The sequence below is a fragment of the Sinohyriopsis cumingii genome, chromosome 7 (assembly GCF_028554795.1).
Source record: "Sinohyriopsis cumingii isolate HCF-2022 chromosome 7, ASM2855479v2, whole genome shotgun sequence".
NCBI lineage: Eukaryota > Metazoa > Mollusca > Bivalvia > Unionida > Unionidae > Sinohyriopsis > Sinohyriopsis cumingii.
The window spans coordinates 121,991,474-122,014,421 of NC_142967.1; the positions used below are offsets into that span (position 1 = coordinate 121,991,474).

Below are 22,948 nucleotides of genomic sequence, written 5' to 3' on the forward strand. Positions count from 1 at the left end.
AAATATACTTCCTTGTATTTGCATTTGTATGATAGATTCATTAGTTCTCGCATTTGGTCAAATATGCAAAACTAGTACCATTACTCGGTTATAAGGTTCCATATTGAGTTAAATACGCCAAACTAATGACATCACTGTTAGTTCCCATATTGGGTTAAATACGCCAAACTAATGACATCACTGTTAATTCCCATATTGGGAGTAAATACGCCAAACTAATGACATCACTGTTAATTCCCATATTGGGTTAAATACGCGAAAATACTAATGACATCACTGTTAATTCCCATATTGGGTTAAATACGCCAAACTAATGACATCACTGTTAATTCCCATATTGGGTTAAATACGCCAAACTAATGACATCACTGTTAATTCCCATATTGGGTTAAATATGCCAAACTAATGACATCACTGTTAATTCCCATATTGGGTTAAATACGCCAAACTAATGACATCACTGTTAATTCCCATATTGGGTTAAATACGCCAAACTAATGACATCACTGTTAATTCCCATATTGGGTTAAATACGCCAAACTAATGACATCACTGTTAATTCCCATATTGGGTTAAATACGCCAAACTAATGACATTACTGTTAATTCCCATATTGGGTTAAATACGCCAAAAACTAATGACATCACCGTTAATTCCCATATTGGGTTAAATACGCCAAACTAATGACATCACTGTTAATTCCCATATTGGGTTAAATACGCCAAACTAATGACATCACTGTTAATTCCCATATTGGGTTAAATACGCCAAACTAATGATATCACTGTTAATTCCCATATTAGGTTAAATACGCCAAACAAATGACAACACTGTTAATTCCCATATTGGGTTAGATAGGCCGAACTTGTGACATTATTCTATTGTATGTGCTGACGCCTGATAACGGTGTCACCTGCAATATACAAGTTACCTTACCATTTCATTTAAAAAATCTTATCAAATATGAAACACTTTCTGTGTACCTTGCAAATCCGTTGCTGTTCAATTGATGACCATTTTGATAGAAAGACTTCCAAACCTGGCCAGTTTTATTTGTATTTTCCTGATAACAAATAATTAAAGCAGGACGCCCATTGAATCTGAAAAGGTCTTCTAGTTTTTAGATAAATTTATGGAATAATCGTTATGACTCTAGCTCCCCATAACGCATACTGTACTTTCCATACTCGTGTTTTAATTAGATGACGCGATGTTGAAGTAAAAATGAAGAATTTGTAAAACAGAATGTACGAATTATTAACCCACCTCGTTCGATTTCATGGATTCTTCTAGGGACTGTTTACGAGGAATGGCGAAATTGGGCACTCTGAAAGAGGAAAGCCCGAATTGGACACACTGAACTATATTGCATTGCTTACGGCAAATAAACATCTCCACCACGAAAGATTATATAATTTTTTTTTACTTTTCTTTCTTTCAGAGAGAGAGAGAGAGAGAGAGAGAGACATTGTCACAATGATACATGCTCTTTTTGCGACAGAACAAATGTTTTCGGCATCACACGTGTTTGCTATGAAACTACTTATACCTTCTCTCTCTCTCTCTCTCTCTCTCTCTCTCTCAGTTAATCAATCAAACATCACCGACAAAAGTATATTTATTGATATGAAATACAGAAGCATGTCTCTTCAAATTTGGTAAAATTGTCATGCCCCAGAGTTGCATTTATATTCCACGTAGACTTGTTTTGATGAAGTGTGAAATCATCCGGATTTAATTTTCAAAATGACATTTTTACCTAATAAATGACAACTTGTTAATTCATTGTTAATTGAGCAGAAAGTGATTAATATATTTATAATTCATGCCGTCAAATGTGTGTGCATAATCGTCATGGATATTGTTCAGGTTGTTACATTATAATTTCAAAGTATTTTTTATAAATAAGTAATGTGACATCATTGCTGCCAATGACGGTATTGCTGATAGTCCGAGAGATCTTCTTAACATCTATATAAAACACATTTGCAACACTGACGAAATTATCAAACAATTTGTATAGAACGATGCTAAACAAAATAAAATAAAGTGAACAGAAATGCACTCAGTAATCTGAGATTGTCTGTTCTTGTTTGTTGTCTATGTAGTGTCATACTACACAAAAGGACAGAGTAACCAAACGTGGTACAGATAAGTGTAGTAAAATCGGTTCTAATAAAATAAATGAAAACTGAAATAAAGTTTAAAAGTGTGTGTGTGTGTGTGGTCATATCGCCAAAAGTCTGCTGTGTGCCAGTTTATAGTGATGTCTAGCACTTGGGCATCATACCCCAGACATGTAGCATGATGTCCCACCCAGTCACATTATCCTGACACCAGGCCAACCAGTCCTAACACTAACCTCTTAATGCTGAGCGCCAAGCGAGGCAGCTGTTAGTACCATTTTTGTATGTCTTGGTATGACAGCCGGGGATCAAACCTACGACGTTCCGCATCCGAGGCGGACGCTCTAACCACTAGGACATTGGAGCGGTGTTTAAAATTGTAAGATATTTAAAGTTATACAGTACATGAATTGCAATGCCGCCCCCCCCCCCCGCTCTAAAAAGTTTTTTTTTTATTTATACAGTGATATATGTAAAATGTGAAGTCATTTAAACAGGTCACACACACAAAAAAGTGTCTTATACATAGATATATGTAAAATATGAAGCCATTTATTCAGGTCATGCCAAAAATGGAATTTATGCATTGATATATGTAAAATATGAATAGATTTACAGAGGTCAAGCAATATTTGCGATTTACGCAATGATATATGTAAAATGAGAAGCCATTTACACAAGTCAGATAAAAATGTAAGTCCATTTACACAGATCAGACGGAGAAAAAAATGTAATCCATGCAAGGATATATGTAAAATGTGAAGCCATTAACACGGGTCAAACAAAAAATTAACTAAGACACATAATGACAGTACACAGACTTCTATGACCCTATGGTCTTAAAATAACTAACAGAAATGAGTGACAATATAGAAAAATAAGTTATTTCTCTAGCATAAAAAGTGAAGATTTAAAAAGAGCTTACAATATTGTGAATTAAATCCCCAAAAAGTCCTCAAAGTTTTATCGCAAGTCCAAATATATAAAGTTCCAAATGAATTCCTGAGGTATTCCAAATAATTTCCAATATTGAATGCAATGATGTGCCTGCAGTCTCGAACGTGGTAATGTACCAATATCCTGGATGGTGGCGAAGTGATAACGGTCTTTTGATGTATCACAATAATATAATCCCAAAAATGTTGTTGTCTGAATTCATTACAATTCCCAATTAATATTTCTGTCCAAGAATATTATTCATGAGCACTTTGTATTTCCAGTGAAAAATAAAATCTGAACACAATGTTAGTAAAACTGATTCTGCTTCAGTATGTTAAGGAAAGAAGGAGCAATTTCTTAAGTAAACAACATTATATAGAAATCTGAGATACAAACATAGAGTCAGGATAAGGGTCACAAGTTAATTTCTAGACCATTCTAAGCTGTCAACAAGACAATGTGTATTGCTAAAAGTATAATAAAGAGCATGGCAAACATCAGTTAGACCGGGTTTTCCATGGGTGAATATCAAATGTCCTAGACTCAGATTAAGATAAACATGTTTACCTCCATTGATCAATGTAGGTATGTGAGAAAGCTTGCCAGTAGCTTCTCGTGGGTCGGTGGTTCTTTCAGGGGTTTTCCCTCCACCATTAATACTGACCGCCATGTATAGCCTATCGTGTGCTGAAAAATGGCGTTAAACCCTACAACAACAACAACAACCTCCATTGATAATAATCCTAATATTTAATCTCCATTGATAATAATCATATTATTTAATACTCACAGGGAAATATTAGCTATGTGTTATGTTGTTTACAAAATCAATACCCCTAGTCAGGTACACAGTGAGCTTGATTTTGGACAAGGTCAATTATAAAAGACAAATGTGTATAACATATAGTCATGGAGAGGAAGCCAACAAACAATACCAATTAAAAATACATAACAAGACAGCACAACATTGGATTGTGTTGCATTTATTTCTATTTATCAATTTTTATCCTATCATCTGAAGACCAAACATTTTCCTGTGAAATTCAATGAGTTTGATTAATCGAATATTTTTGGAAAAAATCAGGGTTTCATTAGAAACATCTGTCCTTGAACTTACCTGAACACTTAAACCATGTCACTGAAGATTGAAGTCTGTCCTTTAACCTTCATGAATGCTTGAAACATGTCACTGAAGATTGAAGTCTGTCCTTTAACCTTCATGAATGCTTGAAACATGTCACTGAAGATTGAAGTCTGTCCTTTAACCTTCATGAATGCTTGAAACATGTCACTGAAGATTGAAGTCTGTCCTTTAACCTTCATGAATGCTTGAAACATGTCACTGAAGATTTAGTGATCTCACTTTCTACGTAAATAAAGCTTGAATCATGTCGCAGAAGATCGAACTCTTTTCTTGCAATGTTAAAAAGTAACTGTTACTACTTTTGAGGAGATAGGACACAAAATAAAGCGTGTTTCTACTTTAACCTTAACCTCACTCACCCTGTGGAGATGAGACATACTTAAGTGTGTTTCTACTAAAACCTCACTCACCCTGTGGAGATGAGACACATAATTAAACCAGTACAACATTTAGGTCACACCGTGCAGGAGGGGCTTGACACTATTCCAAAGGGTGAAATCAGATGGACTCTGCAGGAAAATGGAAGGAAAGTTTGGACAGAATTTACTAGCAAAGACACATCGAAACTTGGATTTTTTTTTTAAGAATACCATGGAGAATTTATATGTCGTAGAGTTATTTTCACCGTCAAAAGGACAGGAATGATGCACGTAAATACGATCAACCAGTATCCTGTCTCATTAGTCATTTTTACCAATTACGGGGTCAGACTTGCAAGTGAACTGGAGTACATTCTTACAATCTGTACTTAACTAAAAAATGAACGTGGACGTGTTTGATAAGCATCTAGATTCGAACATGTCGGTTGGGCGTTTCTTCTAGTTGTTTGAAAAAGCCCTGCCCCATTTATTCTGGTTGTTTTGAAAAAGCCCATCTCCATTTCTTCTTCTTGTTGGAAAGGGCCCAACACCAAAATTTTTATTTGCTAAAAGCATGAAGTTGAAAATATTTAAAAAGTACGACGCCAGCACTTACTGTTAATTTCATAATAGATACATATACTAGGCCAGCTCTTTCTTTCAATTAGGGCCGGATTATAGCGACAATAATTTCATTCATATAAAAGACAGTTTAAGGACTGAATTCAGTGCGTATTTTTACATTTATAAACTGCCCCCCCCCCCCCCGCCATCATAAGTGAGCCAACAAAGCTTTCATTCGGCCCTGCTGTCGATATCCTGGTCGGTTTTGTGACTTGGTGACCTACATAATTGTTGGGGTAAATTATATATATATATATATATATATATATATATATATATAATCTGCATTTCTTTGCTCTACTTTTATGCGTGAGATTTGTTTTCACAATTGTATATAATGGTGCACGTGTAAAGAGCATCAATTTACTCAGCGGTACAACAACTTCAATACAGACTTACATAGAAACTTTGAGTCTATGCCAGCGTGGACGGACCACGTGATGCTTATTATGTCTAAGCTTTCTAATTCCGAAAAGGGCGATATGAAAGGAGTGTTATACTACAAAATCACACCTGTCCAATTTGTCATTCAAAACCTGTGCTGTGAATTAAAGTCACACCAGTCCGATTCGACAGTCAAAACTTATTACACAAAATGACACCCGTTCGAATCGACAGTCAAAGCCTATGTTGTATTACAAAATGACATCCGTCTGATTCGACAGTCAAATCCTATGTTGTATTACAAATGACACCCGTCCGATTCGACAGTCAAAGCCTATGTTGTATTACAAAATCACACCGGTCCGATTCGACAGTCAAAGCTTATGCATTGTGTTCACTTTAATGGATTTCCCTTAAAGAACACCGCAATCTTGTTTATTTTTAAAATCAATTATTAGAGCGTCCCGGATAAATAATAACACAAACAGATACATACATAATAGAAGTTACGGTGATATGTCTGTTTGGCTGATATACCTATGGCTTTATACCTTAGGTTAACGAATACTTCTGTTGTGGTTACAGATATACGTATTGTACACTGTAGCAATATTTCGTTTAAAATATATGCAAAATTCAGATAAAATGTATGTTTTTTCGTTGCTGTCATTGGCAAACGTATTGAAGACTAAACCTTGTTTGATATCTTTATTAACACGTGACTATGACCGATTGCTGGAAAGCTGCTAGACCTATCCCCTGACGTTTCTGGACAATGACACAGGGTGTGCTTTATTTACCTTTGATTACGGTAAGCAATGTAAATACAATATATTTGTGAAATAATAACATAAAGCATGCCAAACATGAATATTATCAAAAAAAAGTGATAAGATAGTGACTTTCTTCCAGAGATTTATCTTTAGAACAAATACGATAACCGTTGTTTTCTTCTGCGTTATCAGAAATTTGGGGACTTGGGATATAATTAATGCAACATTAATGTCTTTTCCTCCTATTCCTTTTCTTTGCACTCCAGTCAAAGATATGTGGCACGACGTATGATGTGATTTCTGCCCTGTATTTATCGAAAGGTTGGGCATACAGATCAACGAATTACACTTTCTAAGTATACAAAGTTATTACTGGTCGATTTATGCAATCTAATTTGAAGCAAACATAGTTGATTTGGTGGACATGTAGCATTTCAACAACATCACAGTCGTCGTTTCTTCTTTTCCGTCAGTATATTCAAGTATACTCCTCCTCGTCTTCTTTCATCTTCGTTATCGTCGCTTTGTCCTGTTAAAATGTTTCGAAGCACAACTCAAACTAGGGCAATATGACCTATCGTTCGCGATTACTTAACCTAGCTAATAAATTATGCTGTTATCGTGTATTGCATATCAAAACTAGGCCATTTCGATCAATTCACTGAACATAGTCATTGCTACAGATCATAACAAGTTAATGGGTACTATAATGTGAAAATCAGTATTAGATAGGTTTGTAGATCTGTTTCATTAATAAGCATTAACATTACAATGTTGGTATATCGTTGGATCAATATGTATGAGGGGACATGAACATACCTTATCATTACAATGCTGGATTATCATTAGATCAGTATTGCATGATACGACATGAACATACGTTGTTATTGAATTTATGGTATATCTTTAGATCAATATGCATGATGCGACTCGAATAAATATTATCATTCCCATGTCAGTATATCTTCCCTACATTTGAAGAACTATTTTACCAATAAACAATGTTGGTATATCTATGGATCTGTGTGTATCCTGCGACATGAATAGAACTTATCACGGATTTGTAAAGCATCGTGAATAAAACAAAATTATAACAAAATGGCCATTTTTCATTTGTCCCAGTTCACACATAAATAGAACTTTTCTGCTCATATCTCTTATCATCATACCAATAACTGCCTGAATTCGTGATGAAGACAAACATTTCTGAAATTAAATATTTTTTAAACAAGGTTTTCAAACTGTGAATGTAGGGATTGCAAGAAATATGATCAACCAAGGCATCTGAAATGCGAATCGAGAGAGCACCTTCATCTAGGCATAATGCAATCATTAGTCGGTTTCTAATAACATCAACAATCATTATCAGAAACGTGTGTGTAAGTGTTTGCAAGAGTGCATGTGTGTGCGTGACAGACAGAAAGACAGACAGGCAGAGAGAGACAGAAAGAAGGATTGGAAAATTAGCGTACTAAAAGCTGAATGGAATCATTCTGAGTAAATTAAAAATTTGCAAAGAAAGATCTGATCAATGCTTTGACATTTTGATATATCTAGCCTAGTGGATGTTTTGCAATCAGAAATGGATATTGATCTTCAAAATTAAATAAACCCATTCTTGAACAAAAACTCACAAAACTGCTAAATTTAAAATGATAATAGCCATTCATTTTTTGTTTAATTAATTAAATTTCAGTTTCGAGTAATTGTGTTGGTATTTCGAATAAAAAGTGTAAACTATGCCTCACTAGTTTTTGCAACACTGAATCCCTTAGAAAGAACAAGTCACGCTGTATTGAACTGATGCTGGTGTACTGACCAGTTGACTCTGACCTTACAACAGATTCGTATAGTCTTATAAAATGTTGATGAGAAATGTCGAAACCCTCTTTCTCGTGCTCTCTCTAACGTGATGTCTGCTTGATTTACAACCATTTTGGCAAACTAAATATTCTAGTGTCTTTTAGTGAATTTATCATATTTTACAATAATAAAATATAACATTTCAAATGGTTATAAAGATTAATTTGCCAAGTACACCTTCCCGTCTTGGTAGATAGAAACAAAACTGTTCTCATTTTGTGTTCCATTAAATTTAGCTGCTTTGCGATACGGCCCATTAATTACAAAAATTCCACCTTACTACGTACTTTATAACGCTTTCTTAGATTTGTGTTGGATGTATATCTTAAATAACTATTAAGTTATCATGAAATGTCCAGCTTTAAGCAATGTCTAATTCAATCGTTTCATGTTGCATTATTAAATGTAATGTCAAAGAGAGTTAGTTGTTTTTATGCGATATTAATTGTATATCTTTTCTTTCTACGTATCATTAGTTTTTAATCAGTGCAAAACAAATACCTAGAGCACGTAGTGTGTACTTTTCGATCTAAGATTTATAAAGAATTCCTAAATGCATTCTTGCTAAAGTTGCAGAACGTTGTCTCATCGGTGGACATACGGTAAAAGTGTTTGGGGAGTGGAAGGCCAGAATGGGCGGGTCATATCGGTATCCCGACAGGCTATGTAATGATCGGTAAATCCTCTACCCAGTTAATCAGGTTGTAGCGGTAGAAACCACACGTTCCAAGATTGTTACATGTGTAATTTGTCAAAGGTAATTTTGTTTTTCGTCATCATCATCATCTTCTTCATCTTCTTCTAACAGTTACGTTTTACTTTCTCCCTTTTTTTAATTTTTATTATTATTTTTCTAGTCATACTTTATTTTTATACCAAATGACTAATACTAATGACTTAAAAGGCGTGCAACAAGCGTCATTAAGTATAATTTTCTATTGTAAGCATAATTCACTTTGTAATTAATATTAAAGAATCTCACATTAGTGATAGGTTATTACATCTAAAATGACCTGTATCATGTTGAGTACATTTTAATGAAATACTATTGGTGTGTAATAATATTGTTGCTATGGGTACGCACTTTATTAATAGGAATAAAGAATAGTTTTTAACATAGGTCCACGTATACATTTTTGTTGTTTTTCACGTATTTAAGTTCATCATGCAGGGTTTAAAACGTGTGACTTATTTTTTGTCGTTAGGTACCAGTAGATATAGCAACAAACAAGCGACGGCATCTTTGTTCATATTTCGTAGTTTTGAGTGTCATATATTATGTCCTATATAATTTACGACATGGTGACAAAATACTTAAAAATGTTACCTTTTCCTGTCATTAAGGGGTGCCAATCATATACATCAGTGTGATAAATGCAATTCCAAACTCCCGCAGACTATATATAAATTTTTATAAAACTCAAGAAATGAACTGCTGGTCATTTGAAATGTCTTTATTTCATTAAATGTCAATAGTAAATAATAGCTCCTGTATTTTTTAAAAATTCACTGCGAAAAGACCTAAACCAGTTGTTGTTACTAATAACTGAATTCTTTTGAATGAAGTCGGAAATATCAGTAATGAATTTTCTTACAATATTTGTCCTCTGAAAGCAGCGGAAAAACACTTTAATCAGCCACAAGTAGTATTAATTAACATGATGTGTAATAATTAATAGAACATGTACTAATTAGCATGATATTATTTATATATATCATGATCTCGATCGCCAACGATCCATCAATCAGCACGGTTATCGGTTACAATTTTCATGATCAAAAATCATTTCTATATTATAACTCGTAATCTTAAATTGGGGTCGAAAGTAAACTCTTTCAGTTAAATTCAGATTCTGTTTTCTGTGTGGTTTATGAACTGCTTTTAATTGTTTATTTTTTAAAGAACTAGTTACAATAGAAATGTTTTCGACATGACAAAAATAAGGCTTGATATTTGTACTTTAATTTCAAATAGAATGTTTCAACGATATTCTCAATGTGTAAAGACTCTTTCAAGCATGTAGGATGTAGTCTAATAGTTTAACTACGTTTGCTTATCAAGCATTTGCATTAACTATGTAATATATACAAGGCACACCACCAAAGTACAAATTTTCTTAGCGTTGAAACATAATTTGTGAGATTACAAGAAAAAGGTAAACTAATACAGAAAGTATTAATTATATGATTTAACTGTTACAATTTTTTCAGGATGAATCCATTTCGACAAACAATCGTTCTTTCGTTGGTTTTGGTGGTGATAATGGTGTGCGGGGTAGCGACACAAACGACGAATCAGACGATTCAGTCGACAAATGCTATAGCTACAAACACTGCTAAAGCTACTCAGCCGACAACTGCTGCAACTACTAACACCACTCGGCAGTCGACTACAACGCAACCCAAAATCACTGTACATTCCGGACCAACATCAACTACAGATTTGACAGCAAACCTAACATATGGTAAATAATCACAACTCATTGTTTGCATGTTACACTCAGGATAAGTAATCCATTTCTTAGTTCCCGTTTCCCAATATGAGAAACGTATTGTATTTTCAAATCAGTTGCCGTTACTGACATGAGAAAACTTATCTTCTCAATGTATTTTCTAGTTAGTTTCCTTTCCCTGATATGAAAAACGTCATGTTTTCAATATATTTTCTAATCAGTTTCCGTTTCCTGATTTGAGAAACGTCATGCTCACAATGTATTTTCTAGTCAGTTTCAGTTACTGATACGAGAAACTTAAAGTTCACAATATATTTTCTAGTCAGCTTCCGTTTCTCCAAAGTCTGAAAGGTTGCAACATTAATTACAGTTTAATACTGCATCATTATTTTGGATGATGCTGAAACTAATTAGGATTGTTTGTTATTTAAAGACAATAACCAGTGTACTGCACTTAGGTCACCCTGTTTTACAAAACATCTAGCATAAAAAGTCTGAAAAAGGCAAACGATTTATCCTATTTCAATTCTTTAATGGACAACCATTTTATGCAGGAAATTCACTTTTAACAAATATTAGCATTTTTCTTTGAAATTAAAACACTAAGTACGGTATTAACTATAATCATCCCGAAAATGTCTCTGTCAATTCTTTCAGAATGCTACTCAAATGAGACGATTAGGCTTGTTGGCTCTGACTTGGTTAAGTCCTACAAAAGCCTCCATATCACGTCAGATAAACTACGTTCAAATGCCAACTGTACCACGAAAAAAGAGAGCGATGGTGGATTTCTTATCGGAGGAAAAGATTGCTTTAATGTAAGAGTGACGGTGTCTCGTGCAATTTTACTTGATAAGAATTTGTTCCTATCCAATTCACATGATTGCTGTACATAACCTAAATAGTATATAGGAATGTGTTACTATTTGCGCATATGCCACGTATATTGTAAATATGTTTTATTGTTGTCTTGTATTGTTTTCTAAATCATAATGATGGCATAAAGGTGAACAAATGTTCATATATTGATTTTAAAAGCAAATAACATAATTGTTGCTCTTTGGTCGTACCCAGTGTCAATCAAACGTAATTTTCATAACTGGCACGTGTCTTAGCTTAGATGGAAACTAACTTTATATAACTCCTGGCTAACAGAAAATATACTCTTGGTTTGCTAGTTTTTTAACATCCTCATTCACTTGAGTTCAAACTCAATATATATCATAACGCAGTGTGTAAACTGATGCGACGGGCAGCACAAAGACTCCGACTACATGAATTTTGTTTTTATATCCAAGAAGCATATTTCTAACATCAAAGTGTGATATTATGCCCTTGAAGCTGTTTGTAATTAGGTTAGTAGGTCTTGTATGGATAGATAATATCGTTTTGTTGTCAAACAAATTGTCGTTTTTTATTGCTGCAATGGGGTATAAAGTTGTTTGTATAGCGCGGTTTAACATTTATTTTATTTTTTTATACTAAATTTGCAGCTATTTTTTTCTAACAAGAAATCAAAGTAAATAATATACTCGTGTGAATAAGTGAATATACACAATATTTATGTGGCCGATGTTTTGAAATCGCTTCTTTGAATACCTATTAATTACTTATGCATTGTGAAACCATCATAATGAGCTATTGTTGTTCTTTATAACGAATTATAATATTTTTTATTTGTTTGCGTAACTGTGTTCCTTTTATTATTTTAAACAAAAACGTCAATCCATATTGATAAACAAACTAGCATTCATCCGGATCTCCTTAGCTAATGCACAATGGACTGTCTGAACTGCCCCATGGTTCACTTGCCACAACCAATGGACTGTCTGAACTGCCCCATGGTTCACTTGCCACAACCAATGGACTGTCTGAACTGCCCCATGGTTCACTTGCCACAACCAAGTGATCGTTAACAGTGAAAAATATAGCCATTTGAGAAGTAAAACGACCATTATGAAAATGTGATTGAGCTCATATTTATTATGTTAATTTCTAAAAACAAAACCGTCATATGTCATGTTGGAAATTTGTTTTACATTGAGCTTCGTTTTTAAAAAAAATGGATATCACTGTGAGTATATATATTGTGCTGTTCTCGCAAACATGTTTCGACCTACACAGAATATCTCTGAGGTAGGATAGTTATCAATAAAAACACGATTTTATTCCAAAAGTTTCTTATTTATACATTGTTTTTTTTCACAATGAATCATCTATAAATGTATCTAATGTGTTTTCGTTTTACTTGACGGTGTTTTACTGGCGTCTTTTTTCATTCCAAAATTGAACGTTTTTCACCGAAATGCCTCAAATCTGAGCCAAACTTTGAAATCATCATGTCTCTTTTTTTTCTCAGTCACTAGCCAATCTTATCTTACAAATATTTTATGTTCGGAATCATAATATGTCATTTTGTCATATTTTCTCCTTTTTCAAGAATTCTCTACGGGGAAGTTTGACAACACAACATAACCCAGATATTGTTGGAGGAAAGAGTTTCATAGAATTCACCTTTGAGTGTGATTACCTCCCTAAAAATGGAACCATCAAAACAGTTACCCTACAGGTTTCGTCAAACATAGCGAGGTATAGAGTTAGAGTTTGTGGCCAGCAACAGGGCTATGCCTCTAAGAATGGAACAAAATTATTACCCCCACTAGTGGAACAGATTTATGATTTATTTAACAGTAATTGTGTCACAATTGCTACTTAGAAATTTTTATCGACAAAGTCACATGACCCAGCTTTGAGCATGCTTTCTGGGATATGCATCAAAGGCCCTCAGCATCTATAGCTATATCATATAGCATCCTTAAATAATATATGCTTATATAGCCATGGCTCTTTTACGGTCACTGCATTATGTTTCTGTTATACGTACATAGTCTTGCATTTACTGCTTTTAATAAGGTCACTGCTATGTTTAGCTGTATATAGTCTTGCATTTGCTGCTTTTGATAAGGTCACTGCAGCATGTTTCTGTATACATAGTCTTGCGTTTAATGCTTTTGCTGAATTACAAACTGTTATTTAGTATTGTTAAACTAACTGGCGTAAATGGCAACAATGTGACCTTGCTTCTACTTTTATGATATTACAACAGGCAGCATTCCAAATAATTGTGAGATTTCCTGATTGCATGTCAATGTTCAAGTCTGGGGAATTCTCGTACCACTAGTCTCTCGCCTATCAACTTGGTCCTGGTTACGGTTTTTGACGACGGATCAACATTTAACAGTCATTTAACTTCTTCTGCAACCATATGTTTTGCTTGTAATGGGCCTTCATCGTATAGTTTCTAATATGTTAAGTGCATTTTAGTTTTACAATAGCCGTAGATAAGCCTCAACAAAGATTACGGATGTTTGCACCTGTAATGGCCACGTGACCAATATTTTAATACGGGTACAGAATTTACTATCTTGTGTATTTACCAAGAGTTAGCGATTATATTTCCTCATGACTTTGTCTGCTGCACGATTAAATTTTCTCCTGGAATGGGCAAGGGTCTGACGTATGTTCCAGATAAAACTAAAAATAGGACTCCTTTTTACAGATATAAACCCATCGTGGTGTAATGAGTTAAAGGCCCATTGCGGTGTAATGAGTTAGAATGTCATATTCTACACCTATTTTCGGACATTGGATGCAATTTTGATTACCTAGATCTTTCCCCATACACATTATTGCAAAAGCATTCGTTCACAACTTTGTTTGATTTGCAAATCTTTGCAAAGTCACAAAAAACATGTCCACAAATTTAATCATCAACAGAGACGCATCAGTATATATATATATATATATATATATATATATATATATATATATATATATATATATATATATATATATATATATATACTCGCTGAGGGAAAATTTAGGAATGTTTCTTTTCTTCATCATCATTATACAAGATGTTACTTAAGTTTATTTGCTGTACGATACTCCTGCACTCTAGTTTACCTGCGGCCACATAAGTGTATGAGAGTCAACGTTTGTTTATTTTTTTCGTGGTTACAAATCTTGGAATTAGAAATTTGAAATCGGATTTGTTTTAATAGGTCAGCTTTATGTAACCTCAGAGCTTAACACTTCAGTTAGATATGTTAGCTCACTCAGTTATGTGTGCTCACATTGCAATTTCCACATCACCATGGTTCCTTAGCTCACTCGGTTATCAGTGCTGATATTGCAATTTCCATAGCATTTCTTTATATACCTTAGCTCACTTGGTTATCAGTGCTGATATTGCAATTTCCACATCACCATGGTTCCTTAGCTCACTCGGTTATCAGTGCTGATATTGCAATTTCCATAGCATTTCTTTATATACCTTAGCTCACTTGGTTATCAGTGCTGATATTGCAATTTCCACATCACCATGGTTCCTTAGCTCACTCGGTTATCAGTGCTGATATTGCAATTTCCATAGCATTTCTTTATATACCTTAGCTCACTTGGTTATCAGTGCTGATATTGCAATTTCCACATCACCATGGTTCCTTAGCTCACTCGGTTATCAGTGCTGATATTGCAATTTCCACATCACCATGGTTCCTTAGCTCACTCGGTTATCAGTGCTGATATTGCAATTTCCACATCACCATGGTTCCTTAGCTCACTCGGTTATCAGTGCTGATATTGCAATTTCCATAGCATTTCTTTATATACCTTAGCTCACTCAGTTATGTGTGCTCACATTGCAATTTCCACATCACCATGGTTCCTTAGCTCACTCGGTTATCAGTGCTGATATTGCAATTTCCACATCACCATGGTTCCTTAGCTCACTCGGTTATGGGTGCTTGCTATTTCCACAACACTCTTGTTAGACACCTGAGCTCACTTGGTAACTTGTATTTACATTGCAATGAGCGAATCGTGTTTTAAATGTTGCCACATGTACTATATACTCTTTATTCATTTCTCACTGATAATTTTGCTTTTGTAAACCTTGAATTCTTACGCCAGTGGCCCAACATCACGACCTGCTATTACACTAAAACCTCAATCCCCCAACTTGGATCTGCAGCTTACTGTGACTAACAACAAGAACAAGGAGATTGGGACGTTTGTCGACGGAGATGTAGAAATACTCCATATCAAAGGACCAGGTCTGTTCATGTCTGTCTCTCTGTCATTCTGTGTATGTATGTATGTATGTAAGTATGTATGTATGTATGTATGTATGTGTGTGTGTGTGTTTGTGCGTGTGTGTGTTCTTCCAAACAAGTTTTAGTAACAGAATGCTAAAACTAGTAATATGAATGAAAAAAATAATACATATGTAACTTTTAAAATAAATTCACTATCATATCGATACGCATAATAAATAACGCAGTTTATAAATCCTAAATACTCTCTATAAACAAGCATGAAATACTAGACAGGCCTTGGAAATGAAATGTAACATACTTACATGCTAATTATACAGTAGACTGAATGGCAAGTCATGCTCAGGAGTAATTTGGATCATGGAATCTACTCTAATCTAGAACATTGACTCTGATCTAGAACATTGACTGTAATCTAGAACATTGATTCTAATCTGGTACATTTACTCTAATCTAGTACATTGATTCTTATCTAGAACATTGATTCTAATCTAGTACATTGACTCTAATCTAGAACATTGGCTCTAGTCTAGTATATTGACTCTAATCTAGTACATTGACTCTAATCTAGAACATTGACTCTAATGTAGAACATTGACTCTAGTCTAGAACATTGACTCTAATCTAGTACATTGACTCTAATCTAGAATATTGACTCTAATCTAGAACATTGGCTCTAGTCTAGAACATTGGTTCTAGTCTAGAACATTGACTCTAATCTAGAACATTGACTCTAATCTATAACATTGGATCTAGTCTAGAACATTGACTATAATCTAGAACATTGACTCTAATCTAGATCATTGACTCTAATCTAGAACATTGACTCTAGTTTAAGTTAGAACATTGACTATAATCTAATCTAGGGCATGGAATCTAGCCAAATCTAGAACACTGACCCTAGATTAAGTTAGAACATTGACTCTAATCTAACCTAGAAATGGAATCTAGTCTAATCTAAAACACTGACTCTAGTTTAAGTTAGAACATTGACTCAAGTCTAATCTAGGGCATATAATCTAGTCTAATCGAAAACATTGACTCTAGTTTAAGTTAGAACATTGACTCTAATCTAATCTAGAATATGGACTCAAGTTTAAGTTAGAACATTAACTCTAATCTAATCTAGGAATGGAATCTAGTTTAATCTAAAACATTGACTCTAGTTTAAGTTAGAACATTGACTCTAGTCTAATCTAGGGTATGGAATCTAGTCTAATCTATAACGTTGACTCTAGAATATTTACTCTAATCTAATCTCGAACATTTTCTTTAATCTAATCTAGAACCTTGACTCTAGTCTAATTTAGAAAATTGACTCTAATCTAATCTAGAATAGTAACTCTTATCTAAATATTCCAACTTTTTACAAATTCTTTTCCAGCAATTGTTGTCATTAAAATAGCATTTAAATCTTATCCAGCATAATGAGTGTCATAACTGCACCCATGAGACAAAACATTATACCTCTACTGATCTATTTCTTTGCTGATTATTATAGATATTTTCTATTTTCTTCCTTCACGTGGCTATACTTAAGTCTTTCAAAGTGACATATTGTATTTTCTTTCTAGGAAGTGAGGCAAAATTGCCATTTTTAACTGGCTACAGACCAATTAGTGCATATAAGTGATTCTTATGACATTCTTAAGTTTATTAAATTTATGTACATATATAAAGATTATCCTAATAAAATTAACATTTTAGCTAAGTGTATTCATCGTCTATTGATCCCAATCCATGCAAACTTTAGGATATTCGAAATGTCTTTTGAGATGAAAAACATTCATAGAAATATTGCTCATATGTTTGACATCGTTTTGTGGATATAATTGACTGAATAGGTGATGGCATTCAACCATGTTCAAATTAACAATTGTTTCGTATAAAATTATGAAAGACCTTCATTCAATCAGACATACAGAACGTAAGAATATCAAACGTACCCAATTCCATTTTGTTGTCGGACAAATCCTTTAGGCTCATTTAATATTAGAAGGCAATGTAATTGATAGTATTTGATTCGTTAGTCTCAGTGAAATGAAAGAAATACACAAAATGTTAGGATCACTCCATAAGAAAAAAACATGTTGTGGCGTCCCGACATTTATCATTAAACATTTTCTGTGTTGTGTCTTTCAGGCGCATACTACATGTATCTACAAGAATGCATCGCCTTTAATGGAACGTCCGCTGGTTCCGCCTTTTCAAACCATACGCTTTACAAAGATTTCAAGTACGTGAAGCCGACAGTTTAAAAATAATCACAGAACTTCTTATCAGGGTCCTGGTCTATCTTATATATATATATATATATATATATATATATATATATATATATATATATATATATATATATATATATATATATATATATATATATATATATATATATGTCTATCTATCTGTCTGTCTGTATGTCTATCTATCTATCTATCTATCTATCTATCTAAAACAATATTTTTCTCTGTCTTAATGAACTGCTAATCTCATCATCACAAACTCTGATGATGTTATTTCGCCGTCAGAAACATATCGTAGGGCTATACGGCAAAAATATCAACAGTTACTAAAACACCATCTTTACCAATACAACAATTATTCTATCAAAGTTCGGAATAACTGCCACTGAAAAAGAAATCCGAATATCCCAATGACTTCTGCAGCCTAGAAAACTTGATTGGTCATAAAGAAAAGGAAACCATACACACAGAAAAAAACAAAGAAAGAAACAAAGAAAGAAAAATGACTGTAAACCAATAATAATTTCCACCGTGAAAATGTAATGAAATGTATTATTTTACTGACTGGCAACTTCAATGCAAATTTGCTTTTTACACACAGGCCAGTTGACGATAACCTCATAGATGAAGCAAAAGATGGAAAGCAAGGAGAAATCACCATCAACGTGTACGCCTTCCATTTTGTTGGATCCTCTGATGTCACATATCTGTGTACCATTCTTGTCTGTCCTGATAATACATGTCGCCAAAACCAGGTATAAATATATATATTGTATATCAGTCCGTCTATTTGTCTGTCTGTGTCGTACGTCAATCCATTTGTCTGAGTGTATTTAGTATCCGTCATTCCGCGTATACATGTGTTTGGTTTCTCTCCATCCTTATATATGTCCATTATTCATAAATCCTTCCGTACTCATTTTAACATGCGTGTGTATGTATGTATGTATGTATGTATGTATGTATGTATGTGACATATATGACATATATGACATTTAAGTTATTGTGTATTTTTATTTTATTTTACCAGCAGACCAACTCTTCAAGCCGAAAGCGACGCGCTGCTTCCGTAAGAAGCGAACAGGTGGAAACGTCTGTAAAAGTCCTCGAGAAGTATGATCTAAACGGGAACACAGTTTCCTCAGCTGAGAGAACAGGTTAGAAAATACTGATAATTTTACTGTAAAAGGTACTTTGTGAACTTTTATAGTTCAGAACCGTGTTTGATAAAACAACTCAACGTATAATCCTGTAATAAACCTAAGGTATGTACCATCTTTATTACGTCTCCCTTTTAAAGCTTTGTTAGATTTTAGTGATTAGTAGTCTGATTATGAAGGATCTGTACTGGAATGATATTTCGCAACTCATCTAACTATCCACTTTTAAGAAACGTACGACACAAAGTGCAGTATTCACGAATCTTTATGATAGTATGGATTAGTTTCGTAAAATCGAACCTCCATAATTACTTAACATGGGAATTCTCTGGATCTGTTTAGGTATGCGTGTTTATTAATTTTAAAAATAATTATTTGTATCAGCTGTTTGGGTCATGTTTTGTATTGCATGACGTGAAGTTCGAATATTCGGCTCGGTAAGGGTTACAAATAAGTCATACAAATTTGAAGAAGAAAGTTAGAGTTTCTTGATGTGTGGTCACAATGTGATGAGGGAAACATTATTTGTACCATTTACGTGTTTAAGAACCCTTCAGTTGACTACGACTATTGTACTGATGTTCATGGAAATAGGGGTTACATCGACTATTAAGTCACGCTCACGGAGGTGTTTCATTCGCTAGGTACGAAACCGCTTGCGAGTGAGAATAGAACACTCAGCTTAAATAATCACACATTTCTGATTGGATACTACGGGAAGAGTTGTACAATAACCCTATCTTAGAACATACTAGCTATCAGCAGTTAGATTACAAAATAACTGCAAATGGACGTGGCTGTACAAAACTTTATATTGAAATAAAAATGACAAATTCAACCCTTATTCGAATTGAGACGATTGTTGGAGGCCGGTCTTGCTCATTTACTTTGAATATTCATCTAAAGGAGTGGGGGCTGGGTGGGATTGTTTTGCGAGCGACAGCATTGTTGCTGCTCTACCTAGCATAGGTCAACCAGCCTAGAACCTATGCAGATACGGTCTGGTTCAATGCAGATGCTGTCTAGTTCCATGAAGATATAGTCTGCTTCCATGCAGATGCTGTCTGGCTCCATGAAGATATAGTCTGGCTCCATGCAGATACAAATTTAACGAAACTCAAACTTAAACTGGACATGCGAAAATGTGCACGTTTTCTAATTTTGATTTGATTAAAGAATTATAAAACACCCATTATTTACTTAACTTGATACTTTTCCATGAGTGCTAATGTATATAATGTACTGCAAGAATCGTGTATGATTTTGGAGTTCTGAGCTTGGCTTATTCATAGGTAATACGGGTTCTGAAAGGCATGAACTATGTCAAACCTTGACGCTCGGTGCCATAGTCTAGATTTTGATGCTCAGTGCCACAGACAAGTTTTCATGATCCGTGCTATATTCTAGCTATCCATTCTCGGTGTTATCATCTGGTTTTCTCCATTTATACTGATATACGTATCAACGAATATGTTTCTGGTTTCTCACTTTTTAATACAAATTGTATTTGTATTTTTTCAGGGGCTGCTTTATTTCTTCTTGTTGTATCAATGACTCTACTCAGCCCACTCTTCTGAGGAAAGTACTGACCAGATCCAGGAACGGACTCATATAGTTCTTGTATTACTATAAACACAAAACCGTATAAATCAAGACATAATTTGTCAAACTGATGATTATTTTCTGTGCAAATTCTTGACGATTTAAACAGCTTCGTAACTGGTCATTAAAATGTGTCTAGTCATGTGTACCAACCATGTTTATGAAATTGAATATACATTACTTGTTATCCAGTTAATTGATGACTATATATGTAAAGAATTATAATAATTATTAAAAATGAATACACTCATTAAGGTTTGCTTGTTTTTTTCTTCTTCTTTTTTACGCTTTATTCTTCAACAAAAATTAATCAGATTAAACAGAGGTTGCATTATAAAGTGTAGCATCTAGTCACGTTATTTGTTTTAAAAAATACATTTTTTAAATAATATGAGTGGTTTGCTTGAGAGACTCCCGACTGAAAGAGTGCATGTTCGAATTTTACGATCGGATCACCTTGAGCTAACTACTATATTTATATTACCTCGGCAATAAATAATCTGTTGGTAATGCTGTGCAATAAAAGACAACATCAAGCTGGTCATTGATTGGTCGAGTGTAAAATATTTACATGGTTACTAAAGATTAACTTATGATATATTGCAAGGGTTTCTTTGCTATAATAAATTTAAACGTACGTTTTATTATTTCATACATTTGGCAGTTATGATTGATAACCAGTACACGTGTACGTACCAGCTTCAAAACGAGATGTAACCACATCTTTCGGTCGGATGAACTAGTGTAAAAACAAAACCACGAATGTCCCTTCAATATATAAAAATCTGAAAACTAGACCTGTGATATTGATTCTCCATTACGATAATTTTTTCAGTTTTCTTAATTGTACTGGCCAGAACAGAAAACAATTTTTAAAAGCCTAAGTTGCTCATAAACAGTTTTTTTTATAGAAACAAATCAATGAAAACAAATCTTGAAACAGAGGGACAAAGAAAAAACAGGTTCACATTCACAGTTCACATTCATTAGCAAATAGTTTTAAAGCGCCATGCGACATCATTTTAATTTAGAATCCTCGTCAAAGACGAGACACCAAGCGACGGTGAAGAATTAGTACAATCCCAAATCAACAAAGTAAATACAAAGAAGTAAATATACATCCTGAAATACTAGAATTTAGTAGGAAGCAAAGTGTTTTATAGTCATTCAATTCGTTTTTATTTTTCAAATCATTCCTTGCACTACTCACGTCTTTGAGCGTCCTATAGAAAGTTTGTAATAATGCACGTTGTTAGCGATGAAATAATTCAGTTTTGTTTACGGATTTAATTGCTTAGACTGTTGCAATTAAATAATAGCAACTTTATATGTATTAGCATAAAACAGCAACACAATCTTGCGTAACCCATTATCGTCAGCCACTGCAAATGTATGAAAATTAAATCTCGATCCAGAGATTCTGTAGATCAACTCTAACCAAATAACTAAAGTCTATAGTTGATTCGCAAAAATGTTTTTTTATGCTGTTACGAGACTATGTTCTTAAAATAAGTAACAGAAAAGAATGAAAGACAACAAGCTTTGCAAAATTTAACAAGTAATTTATTTCCCTAGAATACAAAGTGAAAATGAGAAAAAATAAAAAAAATTTACTATGATTTAAATCCCGAAATAATCCAAGAATTACAGACACAAGTCCTAATAATTTAATGTCCTGAATAAAACTCAGTACAAAGCCCCAAAGAAATCCAAAAACGGAAGGCGATGACGTGTCTGTTATAGAGTGTTGATGTGTCAGCAGTGTTTTATTGAATCACAGTAATATAATTCCATGTTTGAATTCAGTATACATTCCAGGGAATGCTTTATCCAAGCATTTTATCAGAGTACTTTTGTATTTCCAGGGAAAATAATCACTTGAATTCAATAATATGAAGAAAATAAAATTCAGTCCAAACTGGTCACAACATTAAATATAACATAAAGGATCTTAAAGCAGGAAACGACCAAATCCTCACAGTTGCAATATTATATGGTTTTTTACTTGACCTCGGGTCACAATTAGCATTTTCTTTTTTTTAAAAACAGTATCTAATGGAAAATAACCTTCTAGAATGATCCTGATGTTTACAAAAAACAATAACCTGGATTACACTGGTCAACAGTGAAATCATTACTGACTTGAAAATGCCCTAATCTG

The 22,948-nt window shown here is 33.9% G+C and overlaps 1 protein-coding gene across 1 annotated transcript; it reads left to right on the forward strand.

Moving 5' to 3' along the window:
• Positions 1 to 8,833: 8,833 nt before the first annotated feature.
• On the forward strand, positions 8,834 to 21,037 carry LOC149796048 (uncharacterized). Its single transcript, XM_089965966.1, has 9 exons — positions 8,834 to 8,969; positions 10,424 to 10,677; positions 11,323 to 11,483; positions 13,106 to 13,254; positions 15,640 to 15,782; positions 17,925 to 18,018; positions 18,627 to 18,780; positions 19,056 to 19,182; positions 20,707 to 21,037. Exons 2-9 carry the CDS (start codon positions 10,425 to 10,427, stop codon positions 20,760 to 20,762), a joined length of 1,137 nt encoding a protein of 378 aa, XP_089822092.1. The 5' UTR covers positions 8,834 to 8,969; position 10,424; the 3' UTR covers positions 20,763 to 21,037.
• The last annotated feature ends 1,911 nt before the right edge of the window (positions 21,038 to 22,948 follow it).

What these genes read in the sequence shown, in the direction of transcription:
- LOC149796048 (XM_089965966.1), top strand. Translation starts at nt 10,425, where the DNA reads ATGAATCCATTTCGACAAACAATCGTTCTTTCGTTGGTTTTGGTGGTG. An exon ending in GAGGAAAAGATTGCTTTAAT is followed by an intron (nt 11,484 to 13,105) that starts GTAAGAGTGACG and finishes TCCTTTTTCAAG; the next exon opens with AATTCTCTACGGGGAAGTTT. An exon ending in ATACATGTCGCCAAAACCAG is followed by an intron (nt 18,781 to 19,055) that starts GTATAAATATAT and finishes TTATTTTACCAG; the next exon opens with CAGACCAACTCTTCAAGCCG.